A 25,275-nucleotide genomic window follows, 5' to 3' on the forward strand; every position below is an offset into this window, starting at 1 on the left:
GGCAGACCCGGCGGGTCAGGCAACGTTTTGAGCAAAGCTACCTTGTGTGGTGTTTCTCTCGTTTAGCAGCTTCGTCTGACTGTTGGGCAGAATCTTGATCTCGGGAGGATCTGGACTCTGCCCGACACGTGACGCCATGAGAGCGTTCAGATACTGAAGGCGTGTCACCTGCAAAACACACAGACACACAAAAACCTCATCACCATCACTGCTTTTAATGTGTTCATATCTCCTAAAGTTATGTCCCCTCTGATAAGGTCGGCTTGTCATTGTCTTTTTATTTCATAATAATACGTATCGGATCATGTGAACAGCCTGAAAGCGCACTGAAAACCTTTTCATTCAAACCACCTTCGAAGGTGGCCTGGTCCCTTTTTAGCCACATGTGTTTGGTAGTCTGAACATAATCCGTCCTGAGCCGTGATGTAGAACCTCCTACTGAACTGACAGGACCTCACATGACATCAACAGGTAAGAATAAAAAGAAAAAAGTAGGAATGCATCAATACCAATACCAGAATTATGTATTGAACAATACTGTATGCGTGTAGCTGTACTGATACGACTTTACAGCAGCCTGACAGTCACCTCTCAGCTGAGCAGTCAGGTGGTGGAGGAAGAGGAGCATCAAACCTTTTTTGTTGTTTTTTTTGACTTGGTTGTCCTAACCCTGGCTGTCCTGGTGGTGAGAATGCACCAGCTGGTTGCTAACCGCCAATAAGCTCCACCAGGAGAGGAAGTAATCATTGAAACAGAGGGATTTCAAAACCTATCGAAGGTGCCAACAGGAGGCAGGAATTCGATAAAACATCAACACAATGCCGAGGTCAAAGGGTTTGGTAGCAGGAAACAGCTACAGTCCGTCACTGAGCGGAACTAGAGTCCGGGAATATACGGATCCAAGCGCGAGCTTCCCGACAGTCTCACTCGCTCGCCGGCGGGTGCTTTATCGAGAAGACTATTGCCGCCCAGGCTCTGTGTGAGGAGTTGGCACAAAAAGGAAGCTCCTGTGGTTCACAAACACATTTTCTAAGTAAATCGAAACCAGTGTAGCGGCTTTTATTAGGACTAGCATCAGTAGTCAGTTAACCGCAAGTACTTAAATGATTAAAAATAATTCAATCACCATCTTCAAATTCTGGCTTTTTATTTTTGACTAAAAGCTTTTGCTGACCTGTTGATCAGACTCCTCTTCAATATAAACGTTTGTCAGAGTTTTATGAATCGAAGTGGATTACCAGGACACCGTGTGTGTGCTCTAATTGTTTTAGAGCTGACAGGACCTGCTGTGGTCACAATAATCTGATAAAGGCTTCAGGTGTTATAAATTAAGCTGATAAAAGCTACAGTTCAGTTCTTTCTGGAGGAAAAATTAAACCAGTTCATACCGATTGATATTTATTTTTTTACGTCAATTTATGTGAATTATAATGTTTTAACCTGTTGATGGTAGTATAAGTGTATTTAGTCACATCTTACAGTCGTGATCATGGTGCAGAGATGTCTGCCTGTCTGTCTTTCTGTTTATTTTTACGTTGGTGTTAATCATTTCTGCAACTCACAGCAAAGAAAGGACATTTTTATTTCAGGGAGTAAAGACCTTTAGCTAATCAGAGGCAAATGAACCTTGGAGGAAATACTGAAATTGTAAAAACCAAAACAATAAATTAAGTTTAATATTTTTTTTTTATTATTTGCTCCAAGTCTACAAAAATTTAAAATAAATTCAGGTTGGATTTTTAGCATTTAGCATCAGTATTGGTTCTTGTAATTTACCAACAAAATAAAATGGTACAAACTTAACTTGGTCCTTCTAAAGTATTTAGTTGTCAGTCAGATGTATTAAAGTATGACTAGCTTGTATAAAATGAATGTTTGCACACATCCAAACTGGTTTACAGCTGCTGATGTGTGGCTCTGACACCCACCCGTATGAGCTGCAGGTCGGTGAGAGCCCGGACCGTGTAGTCGGGACAATAGCTGGACGGGCTGGTGGCATCTGAGGACTCGAAGAGATCCCTGGGAGAGTGCCGCTGGGTCGACACTGGAGACTGGTGCACTACGGTCACACGATTTCAAATATCAGCCACCGAAAATCAGGAATTAAGAGACTCAAACTACAAATTCACTTAGAATTCACGATCACTTAACCCACCCCTGTGATGATCAGACGTGACATTTTACTGACTACGAAAAATAATAACAGTAATCTTTTTTTTTTTTCAAAAATGCAAAAAATTTAAATAAATCTCTTGAATTCAAAATATCAGACAAGTTATTTTTACAACCTGCCACCGAAAGACAAAGGGGGAGATGAAGTTAATGCCCATCTGCTCCCAAAGATTTCATGACCCCATTTGAGGGATTTTATTAAAACTTTCAGAAAGTAACAACTAGATGAACACTTCAAGATGACCCAATTCAAGATGGCTGCCACAGCTACTTGACCTTAAAAATAAATAAAAAAATAAACACAAAAATGGCTGTGACCTAGTCCGTTCTACAAATACTGAGCTCGGTTTTATTGTGACGACAGCTGAGAGTCCCTGCAGTTCACACTCTCACCTGAAGATGGCAGCGTCAGCGCAGAGACGCCGTAGTACGTGAACGCCCCATTCTCAAACTTCAGCCCTTCTTTGCCAATTTCCACCTCCACACGGCCCTGACAAACAAACATAAACATCTAAAAAAAAATCTATTAAGACTTCTTTGAGTCTGAGCCTGACTTTAGGCCAATGTGTTTGTTATTAATAAAAAAGATGAAACTTGTCTCTGTGCGTTTCCTGCTTGGACTGTTAAATATTGGAAACACTTTTTAGAGTTTTATTTATTTGTGAATGCTCCAAGGTAAATTCTTTTTATGTGTTGAATAAATGACAACACTCAATGGAAACGGTATGGGCAAATTTTCATTTCGATCATCGTCCGCCACCAAAAGACAGTGGGTGAGAAGATTGTTTCTGCCTGTGTTTGTGTAACTGTCTGTTAGCAAAATATCTCAAGAACCACAACACAGATTTTAATGAAACTTGCAGAAAGTAATCACTGGATGTTTATCTACAACTGATTAACTTTCAGAGTCAAGCTAATTCAAGATGGCCACCACAGCCTCTTGACCTTAGCCAACACAAAATTGTCTCTAACTCAATCAATTATATATATATTAAGCTAAAATTTGGTGTGGTCGTAGCTGAGAATAGTCCCCAACACATACTCCAAGGGCTTCGCGTTGTGTAATGTTTTTGCTTAAAAACTCTGGCATTAAATATTGGCAAAAACCATGTTTGTCTGTTAGCAAAATATCTCATGAACCACTGAACAGATTTTAATGAAACTTTGAGAAAGTAAACATTGGATGAATACCTACAACTCTGGGAGTCAACCCAAACCAGAATGCCTTCCACAGTTAAATTTGGTGTGGTAGTAGCAGATAGTCAGACCTTTTTTCCTCATGTATTTATGTTTGCTTCAATTAAATACCAAAAATGCAGCGCGCCCTCGTACCTGCAGCAGGAGGATGAAGTAGTCCACCGGGTGGTTCCGGGTGTACAGGTAGTGGCTCGGGCTCAGGCGGTTGTTGTGGTCGAAGTGGACCTCCTGGTTGACGCTGGGGTGACGGAGCAGGTGGAACAGGACTTTCTCAGACACTCGAGCTGGGCTGAAGTGCTCCACTTCTAAAGGAGGGGAATAAAAAAACAACAACAACAAAACACACGTGAATACATTCGCTCAGGCTTTTCAGTTTGAACTACAGGTCATCAACTAAACTTGCTCCAGGGCCAGAATTCTTCTAACAAGACAGAACAAAAGCCAGCCTGAGATTCGCCCTTTTCCTGGTAAATCTGACCGAGTTTTCTGCTCCAGCTTCAAAACAACCTCGCAGAGAAGCTTGACGGTCACAGCGAGACACGAGTGCAGACTCCCACGTTTCAGCACTTCTTCTATCCTGCCGAGATAAACAGTTCAAGTGTCTCCTATTTGTTTCTTGGAGGATGTCTCCTTTTTCCTCTGCTGGAACTGATTTTCCTGACTGAACTAATTTTATCTCATTTAGTGCAAAGCTGTTGTTGGTACTTTTTTTTTTTTTTTTTAAGTATAAAAACAGAAAAAGGTTCAAACTTTTATGTCTTAATAAAAGGCAGCTTCGGCAGCAGCATGTTCACTGAACTAAATAAAAGTAACATGACGTAAGATTTGATCAAAAATATCTTCATGTCTTTCATTTGAATCAATAACATAAAATCCGCTTTTTAAGAGAATTAATAAAAGCAGTATTTGTTCACTTCATAACCATTTCTACTATATAACACATTCCTAAGGTGTCAGGTAGAGTTAAAAAGACAGATTAAAAACTAACATTACTGTGTAAATCCTGCGACAGCAGACAGCTTTTAGCTACGGTATACAGTTTTTACCTATTGGTTCACTTATTTTAGATAATGTTTGCTTATTTTAGCTTTAGCATCTGTTTTGCTACTTTCACAGACAGTTTTGCTAATATCAGCAGGTTTTGCTAATATTATTTTGAATAATTTTAGCATCTGTTTTTGCTCATTTTATCTATATAGTTGCTAATTTTAGCAACTGGTTTGCTACTTTTTGACAATTATTTTGATAATTTTAACATCTGTTTTGCTACTTTTAGCTACAGTTTTGCAAATATCAGCTGGTTTTGCTAATTTTACCTATTATTTTGAGAATTTTAGCATCTGTTTAGCTAATTTTATCTATATTGTTGTTAATTCTAGCATCTGTTTTGCTAATTTGAGCTCCTGTTCTACTCCTTTTAGCTACTGTTCTGCTTCTTTTAGCCGTTTCCTGCTCTTTGCTTCTAGTTATTGTTCAGCTCTTTTAGCCATTCCTCTGCCAGTTAAGCTTCTTCTGTAAAGTCATTTAGAGTACAGCATCCACTCTGTACTCCTGTGGAAAACGCGATTTCTCTAGTAACATAACTTTTTAATTTCCTTTTTAGGTTTCGCAGGGAACACGTGTTAAACTGGTCCTGACGAGCCGATGAATGTGAAGACAGGAACAGATGTGTGCTGCAGGTCAAGACTCCGACACAAACCTCTGGACAGGAAGCGATGCGTGGCCAGCAGCAGCTGTGGCGACGTGCGGATCTTCGATTCTCCCTCGGGGGGCTTGAAAAGGGAGAATTCCTCGTGGCTGCCGCGGGGCTCCAGAGGGATCTCCAGGGGAGCGAGGGGACGCTTCACCTTCCTGTCCACTGCAGGAGGAGACCAGACGCAGGTTTGAACAAAGGCGCGAGGAGAGGCGGCGGCCGACGCGCTCTCGGACACTCACGGTAACCCGCGGACTCGTCCAGGATCTCCGACTTGATGATCTCCTCGATGACGTCCTCCAAGGTGACCAGTCCCAGCACCTCGTAGAAAGGATCCCCCTCCCCCTCGTTGTTCACCTTCTGAACGATGGCCATGTGAGAGTTACCTGAGCCATAACCCAACACAGAGACTTCATTTTAGAGACTGCTGGCATCAAAGCCTCAGATCATTCATAAGATTCGACATAAACCCCAAGCTGTAAAGCATAAAAACTACAGAGTAAGGGCTGACACAGAACACCTATTTTAAACACGGTAGGATTTAAGCTATTTATTTTATTTCTTAGAAAGTCTCGAGTTTCACAAGACTTGCCAGGGAAACAGAACAAGCCGCCTCTTGCAGAAATAAACTCCCTGTGGCTTTGGATAGCTGCCAATACTCACAGGTGTCTGTTATGAAAGCACGAGTACAAATAGAAGGTGCAGATTTTTAAGACATAAAGATTGAAGAAAAAAACAAAAATCTAACGAGTTATGATCTATTTGAATACAGTGCTGTGGGACATTTGGGTTTGTAACAACATCGGTGCTGACAGTCATGTCATTGAGCTGAACCAACCAGGACTTTAGAGATCGTCTACAAGTTGCAACACCGGCCAGTGTTCTTGAAAAACATCATAAGGTTGCAAAATGTGGGGGAACCTTTATGCTCGGGTTGTGTAGATGGGGGATATCTCACTGAGCTGCGACTGTTGGAAGACTAATTAAGGGGCTCAAACTTGACTCAAAATTGCCAAACGAAATTTGCGCATTTTCAATTGCAGTATTAGCCATTTGAAAACCGCAGCTTTTTTTTCTGTTTTATTCCGTGCAGATTATATCGTTGTCCACCTCCGCCCCACATCGTAACCTCATCGGCTCATTTTGGCGAGCTCGCCTACAGCTGCAGCGCTCTTGAGACGGGTTGCAAGAGAAGTGCTCGACGAGTTTCAAAATTCGCTCGAGCAAACTGAGATCTCCTGCGAACGTCTTGGGACATTCTGGAGGCTCCCTCGCAAACGCCGTTTGTCAGCGAGACACTACCTTAGGGCACCCGACTCACAGTCGGCTCCACATCGTTCCGCCTCGGAATACGACATGCTTTGAGTCAAACAAGGTCGGAGCGTTTTGTTCGATGCTTTGCCGCTAACGGAAAGTGAAGTTTGTGATTTAATAACGGTGCATTTAGAAGACACTGATCCTAAGGGTACGAATATGAAATATAATAATAACACAAATATGAAACGTGTCTTTGAAGGTATAAAGTCTCTTTCTAAAACTGAACCCAAGACGACTTTATTTCTCAAAAACCCCAAGCTTGCTCAACATCAGGTTAGATTTTTATAAATGAGTAAAACCTGATGCATCCTTTTATTGTTCGGGATTTCTCAGCTGTATCGCGTTCTCCTCCACGTCATAAAAAAACCAAAAATTGTTAAGTTCAGCAACCGCTCAGTGACGCTTTATTGTTGTTGTTGGTTTTCTCCCAAAGAGCAAATGGTGACAAATCCTGCCACATTTGATCCAGACGACCTCAGCCCTGCAGTGCGAGCGTGAGGTCTCTGTTTATGCTGCAGCAAAGACTTTCTGTGTTCCCCCTCCTCTGCTCAGTCAGCTGCAGAGAGAAGTGAGTCAGCACTCGGCTGCTGTGGACACGCTCCGAGCTGAGCCTGCCATCAGTTCGTGACCGAGATTCTCTGCTGCTGCTCACTTCCTGACTGATCGCTGCGCATGGAGGCGAAGTTAAGCCGTTATTTACGGGCAGATCCTCGTGTCCGGTAGCTTCGATGGCTGCGCTGATAAAAGCGTGAGCACAGAAAGTAGCAGATGTAAAGAGATGCTGCAAAGCAGGATTCAACTAAAGCTTTCCTTAAAGGAATGCATATCGCCCGCCATTTTTCACATCATAGTTTTACACCAAGATCATCTTATGTTTAGAAATGATGGCGTTATGACTGTTTGGGTCATGCTTTGTGAATGACGTTATGGCGTACGTGTTCAGGGGGACTCTCAGCTACCGCCACAGCAAAAGTAGCTCAATATCTGTAAAACTGACTGAGCTATAGCCATTTCTGTGCCTGCTAATGCCGATCAGCTGTGGCAGCCATCTTGAATGGGGTCGACTCCAAAAGGTAATCAGTTGCGGGCATCCATTCAATGATTGCTTTCTAAAAGTTTCATTGAAACCAATTCATTGGTTCATGAGATATCTTGCTAACAGACAGGCAGAGTTGACTGTATGAGGTAATGGCAAAGTTTCACAACAAGATCTTGCACGATCAGTTACCACTCCGACTATGTGTTGTGGATGACTCTCGCCTACCACCACACCAAATTTTAGCTGGATATCTATAAAATGAACTGAGTAATGGGTGCTTTCGTGTTCACTAAAGCTGCTTATTTGTGTCGGCCACCCTAAATGGGACTGGCTCCAGAAAGTCATCAGTTGCAGCTGTAACTCCAATGATTACTTTCTGAGAGTTTCCGCACGATCCATTTGATGTCTCGTGAGTTATTTTGCGAACACTCAGGCAAACCAACAGAGTGGTATTTGGCAACGTTTTCCTAAACTTTAGTTAATTCGGAATAATTTGGGAACACCGACTATATTCAGAATAAATAAACTACGGCTGAGTTAAAATGACTGATTATGCTAACGGGGAAAATGTACGAACTAATCTGAAACTCTCACAGCAACATGTAGTGTTCAGGTTTTTTTTTTGTGTGTGTTTTGGCCTCTGCTGCTCCCGGTAACGCAGGTCTGAGCGCACCTTTCTTGAACTCCTCCAGCATGGCGTCCAGCTTGGTGTCGTTGAAGACGAAGTGCAGGGGGTGGTTGTAGAACTTGGTGATGGTCGTCATGGGGGTGCAGTCCTCCGGGTCCACCAGGGCCAGATCTTTCACGTAGAGGATTTCTACAATGTTGGACCTGGCAGAAACCAAGCGTGCGGTGAGGAGTCGGCTTAAACAAAAAAAAAAAAAAAAAAAAAAAAAAAACAAGCGCCACTCGCAGGTCAGCTGGATGTAATGTGAAGACTGATAAATGGAGAGTTAATACAGGTAACCATAGCAACGCTGTAGAAACATGAGGCCCTCTGAAGGAAATCCCACCAGTAACAGGTTTCTAGCTCGATTGTAATCATCTTGAAAGGTTTAAACATTGATCAAAGTTTTTCTGCTTCACAGCAGGAGGCTGGAAAAAACAACAACCGGGCTTTTTAACGTCTGTGTATTTTTAATCTTCTCAGTGGTTATATCTCTACTAGAGCTCTTTTTTTACAACAATGTCAGCTTAGATTTGGGGTGTAATAAAAATTAAACAGTTCCAGTGCAAACGTTTTGGTGCAAATTCTTACTCAGACATGTTAAATTATCAGCCATTATCGGCGAAGACATTGGTGTTTTTGCCTGTGTCTGTTAGCAAAATATCCCATGAACTACTGGATAAAGTTTAATGAAACTTGCAGAAAGTACTGACTGAATGTACATCTACAGCTGATTAGGTTCTGGAGCCACCCCAATTCAAGATGGCTGCCACAGCCAACCAACCTTAGAAAACACAAAAATTGCTATAATTTAATCAATTTCAGACATTTGGAGCTACAATTTGGTAGCTATGTCAATAACTTTATTGAGTCAACGCTGTCCGTCTGTTACCAAAATATCTCATGAACCACAAAGCAGATTTTAATGAAACCTTCATGAAATAATCATTAGATATACCTCTAACACTCATTAACTATTGGAGTCATCCAAATTTAAGATGGCTCCCACAGCCAACTGATCTTAGCCAACACAAAAATGACTATAGTTCAGTCAATTTTATAGACATTGTGATAAAATTTAGTGTGGTAGTAGCTGAAAAGGATTCAAAACACATACTACAGGTGCTACTCACTGCACAAGATATTTGTTTAAAATTTAGCCTCTAAGTATTGGAATCAACTGTCTGTCTGTTAGTAAAATATCTCATGAACCACACTTCAACATATGGCATACTGGTGGAATTGAACCTAGTATCTGATTGGCTCCAACCACCGAGCCACAGCCAACCCCGCCTGTAAAATGATTAAAAAACTGGCACTTGTTTGGTTAGCCATTAGCTTAGCCTGGGTTAAGACTTTTTGCCCATTTCTCCATACTCTGTGCTCTATGGCTGACTGATAAGGAACCAACTACAGATAAAACATCACTTCAAAGTTGACTGAACTAGTACTTGGACACGCATGTCGTCTGGCATCCATCAACGGGTACCACAGCACCAATTGCACCCCTACTTCCTTGGTCCTAATTGTAGCTAGGAGCCATAATTGGCTTAATCGAAAGCTTTAAGTGGGAATAAACAACGGAAGGGACAAACTAGCAAACAGGTCAACTGAAGCGTCAATCAAAGGAACTATTTTTGTGTTTTTTAAGGTCGATTAGCTGTGGAGGCCATCTTGAATTGGATTGACTCTAAATGGTAATCAGCTGTAGGAGTACACTTAATGATTACTTTCTGCAAGTTTATATTAAAATTTGTCCCGTGGTTCACTAGATACTTTGGTAGCAGACAAACACAGACATGAGCAAAAACATTATTACCCGCCTGCAAAAATATAAATCATCACACAAATTGTTCATTCATAACTGCTCCCCCGGTACACGTCGGTATTCTTTTCTCTGGCATCTTCTAGACTGATGCAATAGTTTCTCAGTGAATAAACGTTTACTGAGAAACTATGGCAGATAAACTATTTACAGAATGGTTGAATAGTTGCTAGCCTAAAAGAGTTTCTTCACCTCTTCCTGCTGTTGTTTGGATCCCAGTACCTTCAGTTTGTTTCCATGTGATTTAAGCTGCTCATTATCTAGAACTAAAGAACGTAACTTCAAATTAAACTCAAAATAATTAAAAAGTGAGATCTAACATCAGTAAACCTGCAGAAACCTTGCTCGAAGTTTCCTTTCTGACGGCTGTTTTTCCTGCTTTAATTTGTCATTTTGATAAACGTGCTCATTTTAGCAAGAAACCACAATTATTCGCCCACCTCTCCTCCTCGTAAATGGGCACCCGGGTGTAGCCGCTCTGCATGATCTCCGACATGGTGGAGAAGTCGAGAACGGCCGAGCTGGGCAGCATGAAGCAGTCCTTCAGGGGAGTCAAGATGTCTTCCACGGTCTTCGAACGCAGCATCCCTTGGCTGAACTCCTCCTTTACAAACTCGCTGCACACAAACACAACACGGCGTTCAGCCAACAGCTGAATTAGGTCCCAAGTCTTAAGGACCGAGTCACTAGTCTGAAACAAATGTAAGTCTCAAAGTATCTAAAAATAAATCTCACTTGTTCTCGTCAAAGTCAGGCCTTAAAGACTTTGACTGTTTCAGTCATCCAAGTCTTTCAAAACTAGCCCAAATCAAGCTGAAATTATTTAGAAAAATTAGACCAAAAAACACACACAACTGTCCAACCACAGTGCAGTTTATTGCTAAGGAGGTGATTTAACCACTGAATCAGGTGTGTTGGAGCAGGGAAACAAGGAAAACATGCAGGATAGTGGCCCTCCAGGACCAGGGTTGCCTACCCCTGGGTTAAACCAAGCAGACATGTAAAGTCCTTAAAGTGTACTAGTCTGGCTAGAATAATTAAAGCACTTGTTAATTTCACCACTGTGTTGAAAACGAGCTAGCTGGTATGAAGTGATGGCTTGTAAAGGTTCATTTAACTTACAGTTGTAATATTCCAAGCCAAGTCTGAGGTGTTTGGAAAGGTTGTCTAGGCTAAGTCTCAAGGATTTCTTTTTTTTTGTTTTTGTTTTTTTTCCTGGCCAAGTCAATATTCAAGTCTCTACGGGTCTATTTAGTCATGTTTACTTGAAAAGTGAAGGAATGGATGTCAAAAATACCACCAAAAGTAGCTGGTGACATGAGCAAAATGAAAGGCAATTTTAAAACATATCCAACTTTATTAGTTGTTTATGTCAGTAAAGTAAAATTTTAGGAACTTTTTGGTAGCAATACATAATACAGAGCAGTACCAAACAGACACAAACCCAGTACTTGTCTATTACTTACAGGGTATGTACCTGGTACATAGCGTGTATGTACCTAATACACAACAGGTACATAATTTGTACATACCCAGTACTTACAGGGGTACGTACCTGGCACTCAACTGGTACTTATGGGGTAAAAGAACCTGGTACCCACCTGGTATATACTGGGTACCTACCTGATACTTACCAGGTATGTACCTGTACACACCAGGTTTTTAATTGGTCGGCTTCTGGGACAAACCTGTGTGTACCAGGTACGCATCCAGTGTGTACTCGGTGTGAACCTGGTACTTACCCAATACAACCCAGGTACTTACTAGTAAAGTATTTCAGTACATACCCTGTGAGCACCAGGTACTTGCTGAGCTGTATGATGTATCACTCCGGGGTCATTTTGCCTCACCTGTAAGGGTCATTGACGCTTGCTCGGACCATCTCCATGGCTCGCTCCCTTATCCCGCAGGTGCTGATGTCCCTCCCCAGGCCCAGGTCCAGGATCAGCCCCAGGGGGCAGGACAGGGGACAGGTGAGCACCATGCACACCTGGGCGAGCCAGGTCAGCGCGGGCGCCATCTGGAAGCCGTAGCCGGAGCACAGGACGTGAGGAAGCAGCTCGGCCAGGAAGAAGATGAGGAAGCCGCTGCTGAACATGGCGGAGACGATGGAGTCCAGAGCCCGGTACAGCAGCACGCCCAGGACCGAGTGTCCCACCGCGCAGAGGAACAGCAGAGAGCATGTCTGCACGGGAAAAGAGGCACGTTTGCAAGAAGGAAAACAAAACAACAACAAAAGAAATAGCAGCCTCCCGACCCATACCTCCCCGCGGGTCTGTTTAGGCTCCTACTTGCTCCCAGAAACTCACCAAGAAGTTCCCCCTCCTCCTGATGGGCTCCAGGCGCTTGGCGGCTCGTTTCTCCTCCTCGGAGCCGCAGCTGTGGAGGACGTAAAGCTCCACGGGGTCCAGCCACAGCAGGCTCAGGTTGACGGTCCTCAGCAGCCCGCAGAGCAGCAGCACCAGAACCACCAGCAGGGCCAGAGCCCACAGTGGGATGAGGTTGCTTCCCGGACTGATCCGCAGTTTGTCCGGGCGCACAGAAGCCCACCTCCCTCCGCTCTGCACACACAGGCGGTGGAAGCTGTTCCCGCTGCCAGCTTCGCCCGCGGCGGCGCTGACCTGCACCACCTTCACCGTCAGCAGCCCGCTGTACTCCTCGTCCGGGACGAAGTCCGTCGTCACCTGGAAGGCAGACTCCTCGCGGTTGGACTCGTCTTCGCACGGGTCGGGGGCATCACCGACCGCCGCCGCGAACGCCACTTTCGGCCAGCTTCCATTCAGATTAGCCACGAAGAGACGGAGCTTGAACGTGGCTCCTTCCGGCGCTGAGATGGTCCGGTCCTTCATGTACACCAGACCCGCCGGGTCTTCGAGTCGCAGCCCCACCACCTGCGGGGTTTCTTGGCTGCAGGCGTTGTGTGTGATCCCGCAGAACAACAATAATACCATCCACAGGAACCGTAGACCTGCCAAGCTGGCCACCATATTGGAGATAGTCAGTCTGGCTCGGCGCTGGTCATGTGACTCAGCCTCTCAGAGGCTCCGCCCACCGACGGCTGGTGCAACTGAGCTGCGTGGCGGCCATGTTGGCGTCACTCGCTGGAGCTTTACACCCGGAGCGTTCGAGCGAAGCGGACATTTTGGCGCTGGATTCTGAATGTTTTTGTTTTTAAAGCGCCACTCTTTCGCAATGTGAGTTCACAGGCACTACAGGCGAGGACGAGCACACGCCCATCTTTGTTGGCTTTCTTCAAAACAAGTCATTCATGACTCCGGGCCTCCGCTTAAGACGCTTTGTTCGCTGTTAACTAAAGCTTATTTAATCATCCAGCTCTTAATGTGGTCATTAAATGGACTTAGTTTTGTCAAGTGTGCCGGCAAATCGCGGCTAAAATTGTGTTTATATATTGTCGTTCGTTTAAAAGGCTGCAGTCAACATTTAAACGGATTGCATTGTATAAAAGTAGGCCTCAAGTACAGTTCTTATCACCCCAAGGCTTCATTTAAACCAAGTTCCTTGTTTGTGTCACTACAGATTAACGGCAGCATGGCCTGGATAATCTCTTCAAGGCCCCCAAGGCACTCATAGTTTTTGCTGTCCTCCTTTTTGACCTCTTTAGTGTGCACTGCTTTTTAACATGGCCCCTGGCTACCAGAAACCAGTAGTGGTGGTGAAAACAAAGATTAGGAACTGATATGCTCATCTGCTGAAAACAAGTCTTATTTGGTTAAAATATAAAAGCCCCTTTCTATCCTTCTTAAGACCTCTGTTAATAGAAGTGTTAAGACAACTTTTAACATCTAAACAGAGTTTTAAGCTCCGCTTACCTACAACTCCTTATCGCCCACTGCAGAATGCAGTCTGATACAGAGTCTGTTAGCAAAATATCTAAAGAACCACGTGAACATTTTTTAGTGAAACTCCCAGAAACTGATTATTAGTTGTAGCTCTGTCCCTTTTCATCAAAATATGATCTTAGTTCAAAACTCTTTAAAGCACTTTGGACCGCCTTCTTGCTGAAAAGTGCTATGTAAATAAATTTGACTTGACGTTGACTTCCTTTAAGGAATGCTAGGCCTATAATTCATAAATGTAGCTTTCAGTAAAGACAGCTATTTATGTGAAGCTATAACCAGGCGTCTGTCTTTATCAGTCATACACTTTGCCCGTTCATTTTAGTAGTCCTTCATCTATTCCCCTCCCATGCAGAAAGGTTAATGTAGCATAAGGTGTCTTGTGTTTTCTTAATAACAATATTGGACTTGAGTGAGAAGGCTACACGCATAATATTCAGTGACTTGAATTGTGATTGTGCTGTTGTGCTGTTTTCAATGAATAATATCAAAAAAAGTCTATATCAGAAGGTGATTCCCAAGATAATCCTGAAACTTTTAGGAGGCACCCCTACATTTAACTTTGAGACCCTCATTTATCTTTTCATAGAAACAACGCATGGCCTAATGCACACGTGTAAAACTCTGTTCCTCCGGGGGTCGCTCTCCTGCATGTTTTAGATGCGTTCACCTGGTTTAAATGGATGACTTGTGGACGTGCTTCTGGAGAACTTGATGATTTAGTGAGGATGTAATTAAACCATTTGAATCAGGTGTCTTGGAGCAGACAAACCAGAAAAAAAAACCCAGAAAAAAACAGGATATTTGTTGCTTAATACCTATTTTGTTGCTTTTTGTACACAAAGTTATTGTCTTTTTTTTCTCTCCTGTACACACACGCACACACACACCAGGAACAGGAGTGTTATTAACTTTAGCTGTGTAAAAACATCTGTTAAATAATTCTAAAGACTAAAAGAATAACTGAGGAAGTGGTGTGCGTAAGTGACGTTTACCTGCAATTTGTTTCATGTTGCTACGGCAACCCAGAAGTTGGTAAGTCACTGTTTTTTCCGTGTTCAAAACAGATAATTTCTTTGAGCAACATTGAATATTAAGGTATGTCTGATGTTTGTAACATGTTCTTTGATCTTATCTGGGTCTTGATCTTATCTTATTATTTTAGAAAGACAGAGTGAACACATTCAAAATATCAATTAATATTATAGCTACACCAATCAGAGTTTTTGTTTAAACGTTTCCATGGCAACACTGGAAGTCAGCGCCTACCCTGTGCTTCCTGTGGTCGTGATGGAAATGTTTCCTTTTGGACTTTATCATTTAATAATGTGTATGGATGCATGTCAGATGCTTAGTGAATTGTTCCTATATATATATTTTAATGGTTTTATATTTTAATAAAACAGAGAATAAAAGTGTTGTAAGGTACCTGACCACATGACCCGGAAGCAGAACCAAGCGCCTTAATGAATTTAAATAAAAATAGCGCAGATGGAGAAAAAATTTTCAAAGTTTTAAACAAAAACAATATAGATAAATTTCTGCAACCAACCACCTGTCCACAAAGGTAATTAATGATTCATTTTCTTTTTATTTTACAACAGTTTATTTGACTGTATCTTAAGCGTTTCTCCTAATAATTGAATGTGATTTTCAGTCTTGCACACAATTGATTTACAACTATCTTCTCAAGAATTTTCGAGATATAGGTCTATAATTGGCCAAAACTCCTGAATCAAGATCAGGTTTCTTACGTAAAGGTTTAATTACAGCAATCTTAAAGCTCTATGGTTTATAACCAGTCACAAATTAAGCAGATCCAAAATGGGGATATTAATGAGGGGAAACACCTCTTTGAACAGTCTGGTTGGGATGGGATCCAGCAAACATGTTGATGGTTTGGAGGAAGCTACTATTTTTGACAATTCAGAAACCTCAACAGGACAAAAACAGTCCAAACACAAATCAGGTTCTAGTGACACTTCTAAAGCTGCCTCATCTGACAGGGAATCAGAGGCAGCAGCAAGAAGGATGGTGAGAATTTTCTCTCTTATTGAAATCATTTTATTTATAAAGAATCTCATGAAGTCATCACTGCTTAGAGTTATAGGGATACATGGTTCAACAGAAGTAGGACTCTTTATTAGTCGAGCTACAGAACTAAACAGGTTTTATTGTCTTCTATTAAAGGTGCATAATATACAGTTCGAGCTTCACAAAAGGCTTTCTTGTATTTTTATCATTATATTTATATTATTTTTGATTGTATATTGTTTTTATTGCTTCTATTATATTCATATTATATTTATATATGTTGCTCTGCCTTCAAGAGTTGCTGTTTTATAAATTTTGTTGTGCTTTTTTGTACAATGACAATAAAGGAATTCTGTTCCTGCCATTATGAAAGACCAACAATCATGCAGTTGCTTGTGTGTGCAATTATGTCATGAACCTCTGGATGGATTTTTAATACAATACTTAGAGATTAATTCATTCGATGTTTGTCTAAAACCAAATAACTTATGGAGTCCACCTATTTCAAGATAATATTTTTGTTTTTGTCTCTGTACACACAAGCCCTTCAATACAAGACACCAGTATTTGCTTTGCATCCAAGCTAGTATTGTTTATACTTATTTTAAGTACATTACATTCATTTTAATTTAAACTTTCCATTTGGTTAGGTTTTGTCATGAAAACATATATGTTAGGTTTACACACTATAGCTTAATTTGTTAGGGTTAAGAAAACACGACTTGTTTAATGAAAGGCCTAGCATTTCTTAAAGAAATGCATATCGCCCTTCACCTTGCATGCAAACTTTTTAAAGAAAGACCTTGTGTAATCTGTTAGTGCTCAGAGTATGTGTTTAGGAGGAATCTCAGCTACTACCACGCCAACCTTAAGCTCAATATTTGTAAAATTGACTGAGTCATAGTTATTTTTGTGGTTTCTAAGGTCGATTTGTTTCGGTGGCCATCTTGAATTAGGTTGACTCCAAACATTATTCAATTGCAGTTGTAAATCCAGTGATATCTAAAACCTGTTTATTGGTTCATGGAATTTTTTTTGCTGACAGACAGGCAAACAAACACAGAAGTTATTACATAATTGCCGGCTTGTTAATGGCAGAGCACACTAAAAATAGACACTTCCACCAAATGTGTTTCGCAAAGTAAAAATAGTACTCTCTCCTGTTTTAATAGGTGATGAGTTCATTAAAAAAAAAACTTGGTGCAGAAACAAACAAAAAAAAAGATTCATTACCTGCAGAGTTGTGATGAGCATCGTAAATAAAATGCAGTTACTGTTCATCAGCTCAGAAAAAATGATTTTGTTTGTTTTGCAGCGAATGGGCTGGTATTTTCTTATCATTTTGGGACATGGTTGAATATGTTGTAAAGCTGTGGATTTTTCTACAAATGACCCATGAATGCCATTAAATATTACAGATAAAACTCTAACTGTACAGCACCTCCCCTTATTTATCTGTAGTTAAGATATCCACTGTTATACTTTTATAGAGCTTAATTTCCTTGCAATAAAGTCTCCTCCCTCACAAACTGCAGCTGCACAACCACGCCTAAAAAAGGCAATCTGACCTCTTTTTTTGTTTTTGGAGTACTTTTTGCTCCTCATCCAATGAGGAATCTTATCCCCGGTCAGTTCCCCACCAATTTGCACTTTCATGCATGTTACCAAAAACGCCTAATGGAGACTCTAATGACCCTCATAAGAAAAGGAAGGGAGAGCGATTTGCATGTGAGTTTAGTTTGCATAAATGGAGCAGCTCACTACAGTATCAAAAGATTGGAACTCTTCAGCTGGGTTATGAGTGTTTGGGACAAGCTGCATTTGCGAGCGAGTCTCCAAAATGTCTCAAAGCGTTTGTGAGGGGGTTCTCAGTTTCCTCATGTGAGCCGCAGGGCCTCGCTGTTCTGTCACAGGAATTTTGAACATGTTCGAAGAATTTGCAAGAAATTAGTGGTTGCAGAGTTGTTGCACAAACCTGTCTCACACCCGTCTTGATTTTGTCATTAAAATTGAAGAGCATTAAATGATAAGAGTAGTGGCATTTTACTGCAGCCAGTTGAGCAACAACAGATTTGTAATGTCTGCACCATACTAAATAAAAAGCTCTTGGAAAACGCAAACCTCCATCAAGACCATCAAATCATTAAAAAAATGTAGGATCTAAATCACAATCCAGATCAAAAAGCAAAACCTACCCTGCTTGTGTTTTTAGGCAAACTTGTTAATTGTGTTAGGAGCTTACCGCCTGATTTAAAAAAAAACCAAAAACCTTCATTTTCAAATTTCCTCTGGCTTGAGATCTGGGGTTTTTGAGAACAAATCAGGGGCTACAGCCCCAAATGTCCCAGTCGTACTTCAGTAGATTAAATCCTGAATGTGAGCGTAGCTGCTAAGGTGGGTACAAAGCAGGGCAAAGGTGGGCAACAAAATAATGTGAATAGAGAATCACAAGCCGTGCACAACAATAGGCAGCAAATTTCACTAACTGGCCATGCAAAATGAGGCTGTGCGACTTACTGGATGCTTGATTACAAACATTCAGAATTTAGTGAGACTACAACTGGAAATTTGCCTTTCACCTAGTCTCTAATAGTCACAGCCCAGTGAAATACTGGCTTTAAAGACTTGTTGTGTCCTGGATGTCTGAGAATTCACACTAACATACTGCCTGATAAAAGCCGTTTCTAGAATCTGATTGTCTTCAAGGTCCAACTTTTGTTCGTACACTGAATCATGATCATTTTACCCACAGACAACAAACCATGGCCACCAAAGTGTCAAGTCTGGACAAGACTACCATCTTTCTTTCCAACAAAGATAATAATGAGGTTTACAGGATTCCAGCTCTTTTCTATGACCAAGACCAAAAAGTCCTGTTTGCCTTTGCAGAGAAGCGGAGGACTTCAAATGATTCCAGCTCAGGGGTGCTGGTCATGAAAACAGGAAGGTTTATCAAGGATGGAACCACTCGTGCTATTAATATCAAGATAATCATGATCTGAAGCAAATGAGTGTTTTAGGTGAAAAATATCCATTTTCCAATTCACTCTAAACAATATCTCTTTCAGTGGTCCGAGGCCAAAAACGTTGCTGAGAAGATACACCTGGATGGGTATCATCCAATGAACCCCTGCCCAGTCTACGAAAAGACGACCAAAACGCTGTTTCTGTTTTTTATTTGTATTGAAGGCACCGTCTCTGAGGCATGGCATAGGTTTTGGGGCATTAACAAGGCCCGTCTCTGCTACATCACAACCAAGGATGCTGGTGAAACCTGGAGTGAAGTCACTGATCTGACCGACAAACTGCCTCAGATAAAAAAGTGGGCTGTTGGGCCGGGCCATGGCCTTCAAACCCAGAGCGGCAGACTGATTGTACCAGCCTATGGCTATGGTTCCTGTTCCTCTTCATGCTTCCGTAAAGTCTGTTTTTGTGCTATTTCACGGGCAATCTGCCTTTATAGCGATGACAAGGGCATTACTTGGCAATTTAGCAATATGCTTGAAGAAAAATCAGTTGAATGTGAAATGGCAGAGGTTTTGGATGACAAAGAACACAGGTACATCTACTGCAATGCTCGCAATGAGGGAGGTTATCGAGTAGAAGCTGTCAGTGACAGTAACGATGAGGACTTCATGGTCCTTCCATCTGCTGGGAAGCTTGTGGAAACAGGCTATGGCTGTCAGGGCAGCGTGGTCTCCTTTCCAGCTCAAACTGGATCTTCAGACTCCAGTCAGGAGCCTCGGTGGCTGCTTTACTCCCACCCAACCAGTCCGTCCAAAAGAGTTGATTTAGGAGTGTATCTGAACAAATCCCCACTGGATTCAAGTGCATGGAGTGACCCCTGGATCATGAACAAAGGGCCCAGTGGGTACTCAGATCTGGCTCACATTCATAATGGTTGGTTTGCATGTCTGATGGAGTGTGGAGAGCAGTCGGAAATTGAGCAGATAGCATTCACCATCTTCAGCTACAAGCATGTCATCCAAGGCACTGGGAATTAAACATCTGTTGCCAAACACTGTTTTTGTGTTTTTCTATAAATTGTAAATGGGAAGAATCTCACAGACTAAAATTATGACAATGAAAAAGTTAAGATTAAGTTCCTGAGGACTAATTTTAAACCTAGTTTTGGCAAATCATCAGTTTAATCAAAAACTAAGAAATTAAGTGTGTTTTTGATGTCTAGTAAGTTTTAATGCTGGCAGTTTCAAATTATTTTAGGGTCTCTGGTTCATACTGGAAGTAATCGATTAAAACAGAAGGAGTACTCTGTAATTTATTAATTACTTCATTGCTTCCAAGATGGCTTGTCAACAGAAGGACACTGTAAGACAAAAAAAAAAAAAAAGAAAAAGACAATAATACATCAGTTGTTAGTTCAATGTGTTTTGGTTAAAAGCCTCATCTTAGCCAAATTCATAAACATATTTTGCTCTGGTGTACTGATATTTACTAAATGGGACCATGTTTGACTGGATCATCCAAGGCTCTAATAAAGACCTGAAACTAAACCGTCTTATATGTCTTCATCACCTTCTTATACTTTCTTTTATGTCCACTACTTTTAGGGTTCTCCATGGCGACAATTATGTTCTGCCTATGTGTGTTCGTGTGTCTCTATGTTTTATGACAGTGGTGTCCAATCCCGGTCCTGAAGGGCCTCTATCCTGAATGTTTTAGCTCCTCAGCAGTTCTTCATGTTCTACAGAAGCCTGGTAATCACCCAGTTATTCAAATCAGGTGTGTCAAAGCAGGGAAACAACTAAAACATGCAGGATAGTGGCCCTCCAGGACTAAGACTGGACACCACTGATTTATGATAGTTTATAAACCACAGGATGGATTTTAATGAAGCTTTCAGAAAGTAATCACTGAATGTACATCTACATTTTAGAGTCAGTCTAATTCAAGAAAATGTTGCAACTATTTGACATTAGCCAACACAAAAATGGCTATAACTCAGTCACTTGTAGAAATCGAACTAAAATTTGATGTGTAGTAGCTGAGAGAAATTCACAACGCATATTCTGAGGGTGACATCCTCCAGTTTATCATAAGACTACGCATAATAAGGTTTGACCAAAACAGCTACAACTAGTCCATAACAATGACACAGGAAGTCATAAAATACATCTGTGGTTCCTAATTAATGCTACACATTTGTAAAATAAAATACTTTTGCCAATGTTGGAGATCTCCAGCTTCTTTTCTCAGATGTAAGGTGAACATTTTCTACATCTGTAATGGGTAAATTAAATTAGTTAGCCAGGCTATGTAGAAAAACCAAATGGACAGATTTTCTGTAGAGAAATAGACCTCAGGTTTATTGACCTCACTGATTTCTTTAAATGCCTTACAGGAATTATAAAACATTATATACAAACTCTCAGTTACATAATTCATGTCTTGAACTGCTCCTTAATGATCTCAGCTCAACTGCTACAAGAACAAGAAAACTGTTCAGAAACTGTTTGAATACTACAACTTGACAAATAGTTATGTCTATACTCTTGGAGAATTTAAAAGGTGGGGAGAAAAAAAAAGACCTTGCACAAAAAGTAAGGACATGATAATAAAATATAATAAATCTTACACTATTGGAAAGTCTGTTTATTTCCCTTAAATGGCACTATATTTGCTAGGAAAATGCATTCTTGGGTTCTGCCCATAAAAATCTTCTCTTCCAAAGCCAAACAGCTTATTCTGCTATTGAGTCCTAGGTGATTTGGTGTTCTTTATTGGATTGGATTATTGAAGTCTGAAGAAAGAAGACATATTGACAATTTAAAAATGTATTCATTTATCAAACAGGGGTCTCAGTAGCATGTGAAAGAACCATACACAGCCACAACAGCCTGGCACCTCCTCCTCATGTTGCTCCCCAGCCTGGCCACACACCGCTGTGGGATAGCATCCCATTCTTTAACCAGTAATTCTGGAAGTTTAGCCAATGTGGTTGTGTGAATCCCTCTGGAACGAACAGCACGTCCAAGCCGATCGCACAAATTAATGGGGCAGGCCGTTCCATCCTCGCCACTCCCAAATTCTGGAGGTAATCTTTAATTGGAGGATAGAGTTTGGTCCCAGACTGTGGAGATATGGGGTTCCCACTGGTTGCTCATGGATGCTGACAATCAGGCACCTGACTGAGCACCTGGGGAACCAGAAGCTCAAAACTGGAATCAATAGAATAAGAAGCTGTGTGGCATTGGCAGAAGAGATTTGGCCAAATTGTCATGGGCACAACACACAGCTACATTTTCTTAACAAACCATTTAAGAGGACATTGAATGTTTTCAACAACAGAGCAAAGATGTATTGTTGCAACAAAAAATATTTGACCAAACACAAATGTCCTAACTTTTTGTGCTATAATTCAAGGCCTGCATGTTGAGTATTTGTTTCACATTTATTTTAGGTCCATGACTTATTCATATCTGCGCTACACCTATAAAATATGATGAACACTGCTTAAGTTCTCCATGTGCAAACATACTGCAACATATATGCATTTTATATACAAAAAATGTGAGATGTGGATGACTCCTCTCCTGTATTAAATTTCAGACAGCTCCAATGACCTATCTGTGAGGCCCCTGAAGAAAAGTCACACCTCACCGGAAAATGTTTAACCTTCTTACAAGTCTAATCATCACTCTGCTACAGGATTAAAGTCAGCTGCTGATAAGCTCGGCTTGAACAATGAAGTGGCTCTGCAGACTAACCGGGAGTCAAAGCCTGAAGGAATTTCAATAGCTTTGCACAATGCGAGAAGAGTGTAAACTAATGAGGAAGCATGACAGGAGAAGGCAACGAAATGGGAAAACTGTTGGAGAGAAAATTAAGCTTTGTTTATCATATCTCATAAAAATGTAAAACAGGAAAAAAAAAAACTACCTGAAAGTACATTTCTAAATGAGGTGACCTCTGTGCAATGTTTATTGCTATGCAATGCCTTTTAACATAGGAACTCTATTTTCATTATGAACAGATCTGTTATTATCTATACGTCTCTTAGCATCTTTTAATATACAGAGTATTTACAGTAATGCAACACAAACAGCAACCAGGAAACCGAACACAGTGTTTCTGGGCAAAGTGGCCCAATAAGAGCTGCGAGTTACAGCCGGAAGCCCGTTTCACAGGTCAGTACGCACACAAAAAGATAAATAAATAAAATGTGCACAATAAATACATCCTCGCATTTGCTAGTATACAAACTGGCAGTCACACAGCCAACCAGGGCTTCACTAAAAACCAGCGTTACTGTTTGCTACATGAGACCCAACAGGCAGGTGTGAACGCTCCAGAAAAACAGGGTAAGGCTAACAGAGATTTCCATTTAATGTCAAGGCTTCCAGCGTCGAGTCAGGAGATTCCTGCAGAAGGTAAATCTGTAGGTTTCACCCAGTTTGGATGTTTTCCACTGAAATGTGTTAGGTTTAAGAGGCTCCTGGGCAAAATTAAATTACCGGACCCCCACCCGACGAACCTGGATGTACTGCCTGGCAACAGGTTTTAATCTGTGACTATAAATATGGAAGCAAAAAAACGTCAATAGTGAAGTAGGGAGTGTAACAGTACATAATGTTCACTTTGGGGTGAGGTGTGTTTGGTTTACCCGCCATGTGGGCAAATTTATAACCAGACCTAAAACCGTGATGCATCAGTGCTGAAAAGAGCCCGACTGCACTGCCTTCACAGTCTGGGAAAAGAGAGGAAACAGCTCAAGTTTTGGGGTTCTTTAAACCAGCAAGACTTCGAAAATGCATGCTTATATCCAGGGGTGGGTGATACGACGATAATGGAAAGAGAAGGATAAGAACATGTTAACATTCTGCCAAACCAGTGAGATCGCAACATCATTTATAGACCGCATTTGATCTATTGTTCTTGCCTCTGTGACCATAGGTTTGTTTGACTGTCTGTTAGCAAAATATCTCAAGAGCCATTGGACAGATTTGAATGAAACTCTCCAAAAGGAATGTTTTGATGTACATCTACAACTGATTAACTTTTGGAGTCAACTCGATTCAAGATGGCCACCACAGCACATAAATGGCTATGGCTCTGGTCAAATGTAGATCCTGAGGTAAATCTGGTGTAGTAGAAGCACGTTGTCATCCTCAACGTTTACTTTTAGTGCTAACACATCTCTTAAGGCCTCCCAGTATCACATGAGGTCGAGCATAACGTCATTAACTGAAACGTTTAGAACTCCGGCCTCATTGTAAGATTTTATTTTTATTTAACTGTTGAAACGGCACAACTGGCCTCAATTGTTCCTTATGAGCATTTTGCATTTGCTTAATGCTTTCTGTTTTTAATTTATTTATTTGTTTGTTTGTTTTTCTTCCTTGTACATCATGTTATACTCACTGACCTGCAAGTACTCCTAAACAAAGTTTCCATGAGCTAAAATTTGTGGCTTTAAGTGCTTATCATAAGATCTGTCCTAAATATGTGTCACATATATTCCAGTAGACATTATACTTTAATCCTGGGATTTAATTTAACTCATGGTTCTAATATAAGAAAATAAACCTTTTAAGTTTTAAAAGCCACAGTGAAAATGGAACATTTTGTGTCCCTGGATCTGCCTAGTTGGTAATCCAGCACTCTGCACTTTAGTCCATAAAAAATACTTATTCAATACTTTTTCACTTTTTCATATTTAGGCTACAATTTTTTTTTTTTCAAATCAGTTCTAGCTTATTCAATGGTATCTTTTCAAATACAATAAATACCTCTGAGTGTCTTCATCAAAAAAGTTCATCTTTACAGTTACATTTCTATACATTGACGACAAAAAAAAGAAGGTAGATTACACGCCAGCAGCTTTAGCTTCAAGTTCAGCGTCCAAACAACAGATGAGCAGGTTTTTGTATGAACCTCTTCATTGCTTCAGTTGACTTTACCACAACTAAATGTCCACGTGTTTCAAAGCTTAATAGTGGAGGAGCATCCCTTACAAGCATGTTAAAATGTAATTCACATTGTGTCAAAAGCATGCTCTGGAAGGCCAGGGGAGGCTTTTTAGGGATGGGTGAACACGAGTGGTGTAAATCAGTGAGAAGTGTCTGCTGAAAGGCTACAAATGTTCTCAGCGCGGTGCTAAGGAGCTCCCACATAACGACTGATCCTGGAAACCCTCTCCTCCTAATACTCTATTCTGAGTTTGAATGGATCCAAATGTTTACCAGATTCAAGTGAAACTGTTTACATTTATTTTTAGCCATGGTCAAAAGAAAGCCCACTCTCCTTTGTAGCAGGACGTAAAAAAAATATGATTTGATTTTAACCAACATCTAAAATTATTCAGATCCAACCTATAAAAATAAAACACAAAGCTGTTTCCATTATGTCACTTTTCATTTAAACAAAAGTGAAGCCAAACTTGAAAAACGAAGTCCAGCCTTGCTGCTTCCACAGGATATCAGAGGTTCAGTATCAGCCAGGAGCTGCTGATCA

General features: G+C 41.0%; 2 protein-coding genes across 4 annotated transcripts in view; one reads left to right on the forward strand and one right to left on the reverse strand.

Annotated features, from left to right (window-relative positions):
• The window catches only part of LOC108245386 (metal transporter CNNM3), a 32,342-nt gene extending 19,421 nt beyond the window's left edge, over window positions 1-12,921 (reverse strand). Inside the window, exons 1-10 of one of the 3 annotated variants that reach the window (XM_025009577.2) lie at window positions 12,220-12,921; window positions 11,761-12,095; window positions 10,351-10,527; window positions 8,092-8,249; window positions 5,305-5,448; window positions 5,069-5,227; window positions 3,505-3,674; window positions 2,566-2,662; window positions 1,929-2,059; window positions 42-168 (exon numbers count right to left, since the gene is read on the reverse strand). In XM_025009577.2, coding sequence (XP_024865345.1) covers window positions 42-168; window positions 1,929-2,059; window positions 2,566-2,662; window positions 3,505-3,674; window positions 5,069-5,227; window positions 5,305-5,448; window positions 8,092-8,249; window positions 10,351-10,527; window positions 11,761-12,095; window positions 12,220-12,897 — 2,176 coding nt within the window. In that variant the 5' untranslated portion in view covers window positions 12,898-12,921. The remainder of the gene's footprint in view (window positions 1-41; window positions 169-1,928; window positions 2,060-2,565; window positions 2,663-3,504; window positions 3,675-5,068; window positions 5,228-5,304; window positions 5,449-8,091; window positions 8,250-10,350; window positions 10,528-11,760; window positions 12,096-12,219) is intronic. The other 2 variants (XM_017432266.3, XM_017432267.3) reach the window with 2 other exon arrangements.
• Window positions 12,922-18,799: 5,878 nt separating this feature from the next.
• Window positions 18,800-20,222, forward strand: LOC108245377 (sialidase-3-like). Its single transcript, XM_017432246.3, has one exon. The coding sequence runs from the start codon at window positions 18,924-18,926 to the stop codon at window positions 19,803-19,805; it is 882 nt and encodes a 293-aa protein (XP_017287735.2). The 5' UTR covers window positions 18,800-18,923; the 3' UTR covers window positions 19,806-20,222.
• Window positions 20,223-25,275: the final 5,053 nt, after the last annotated feature.

This window comes from Kryptolebias marmoratus, linkage group LG14 (assembly GCF_001649575.2).
Source record: "Kryptolebias marmoratus isolate JLee-2015 linkage group LG14, ASM164957v2, whole genome shotgun sequence".
NCBI lineage: Eukaryota > Metazoa > Chordata > Actinopteri > Cyprinodontiformes > Rivulidae > Kryptolebias > Kryptolebias marmoratus.

Coding starts and splice junctions, on each gene's coding strand:
- LOC108245377 (XM_017432246.3), top strand. CDS start 18,924: ATGAACCCCTGCCCAGTCTACGAAAAGACGACCAAAACGCTGTTTCTG.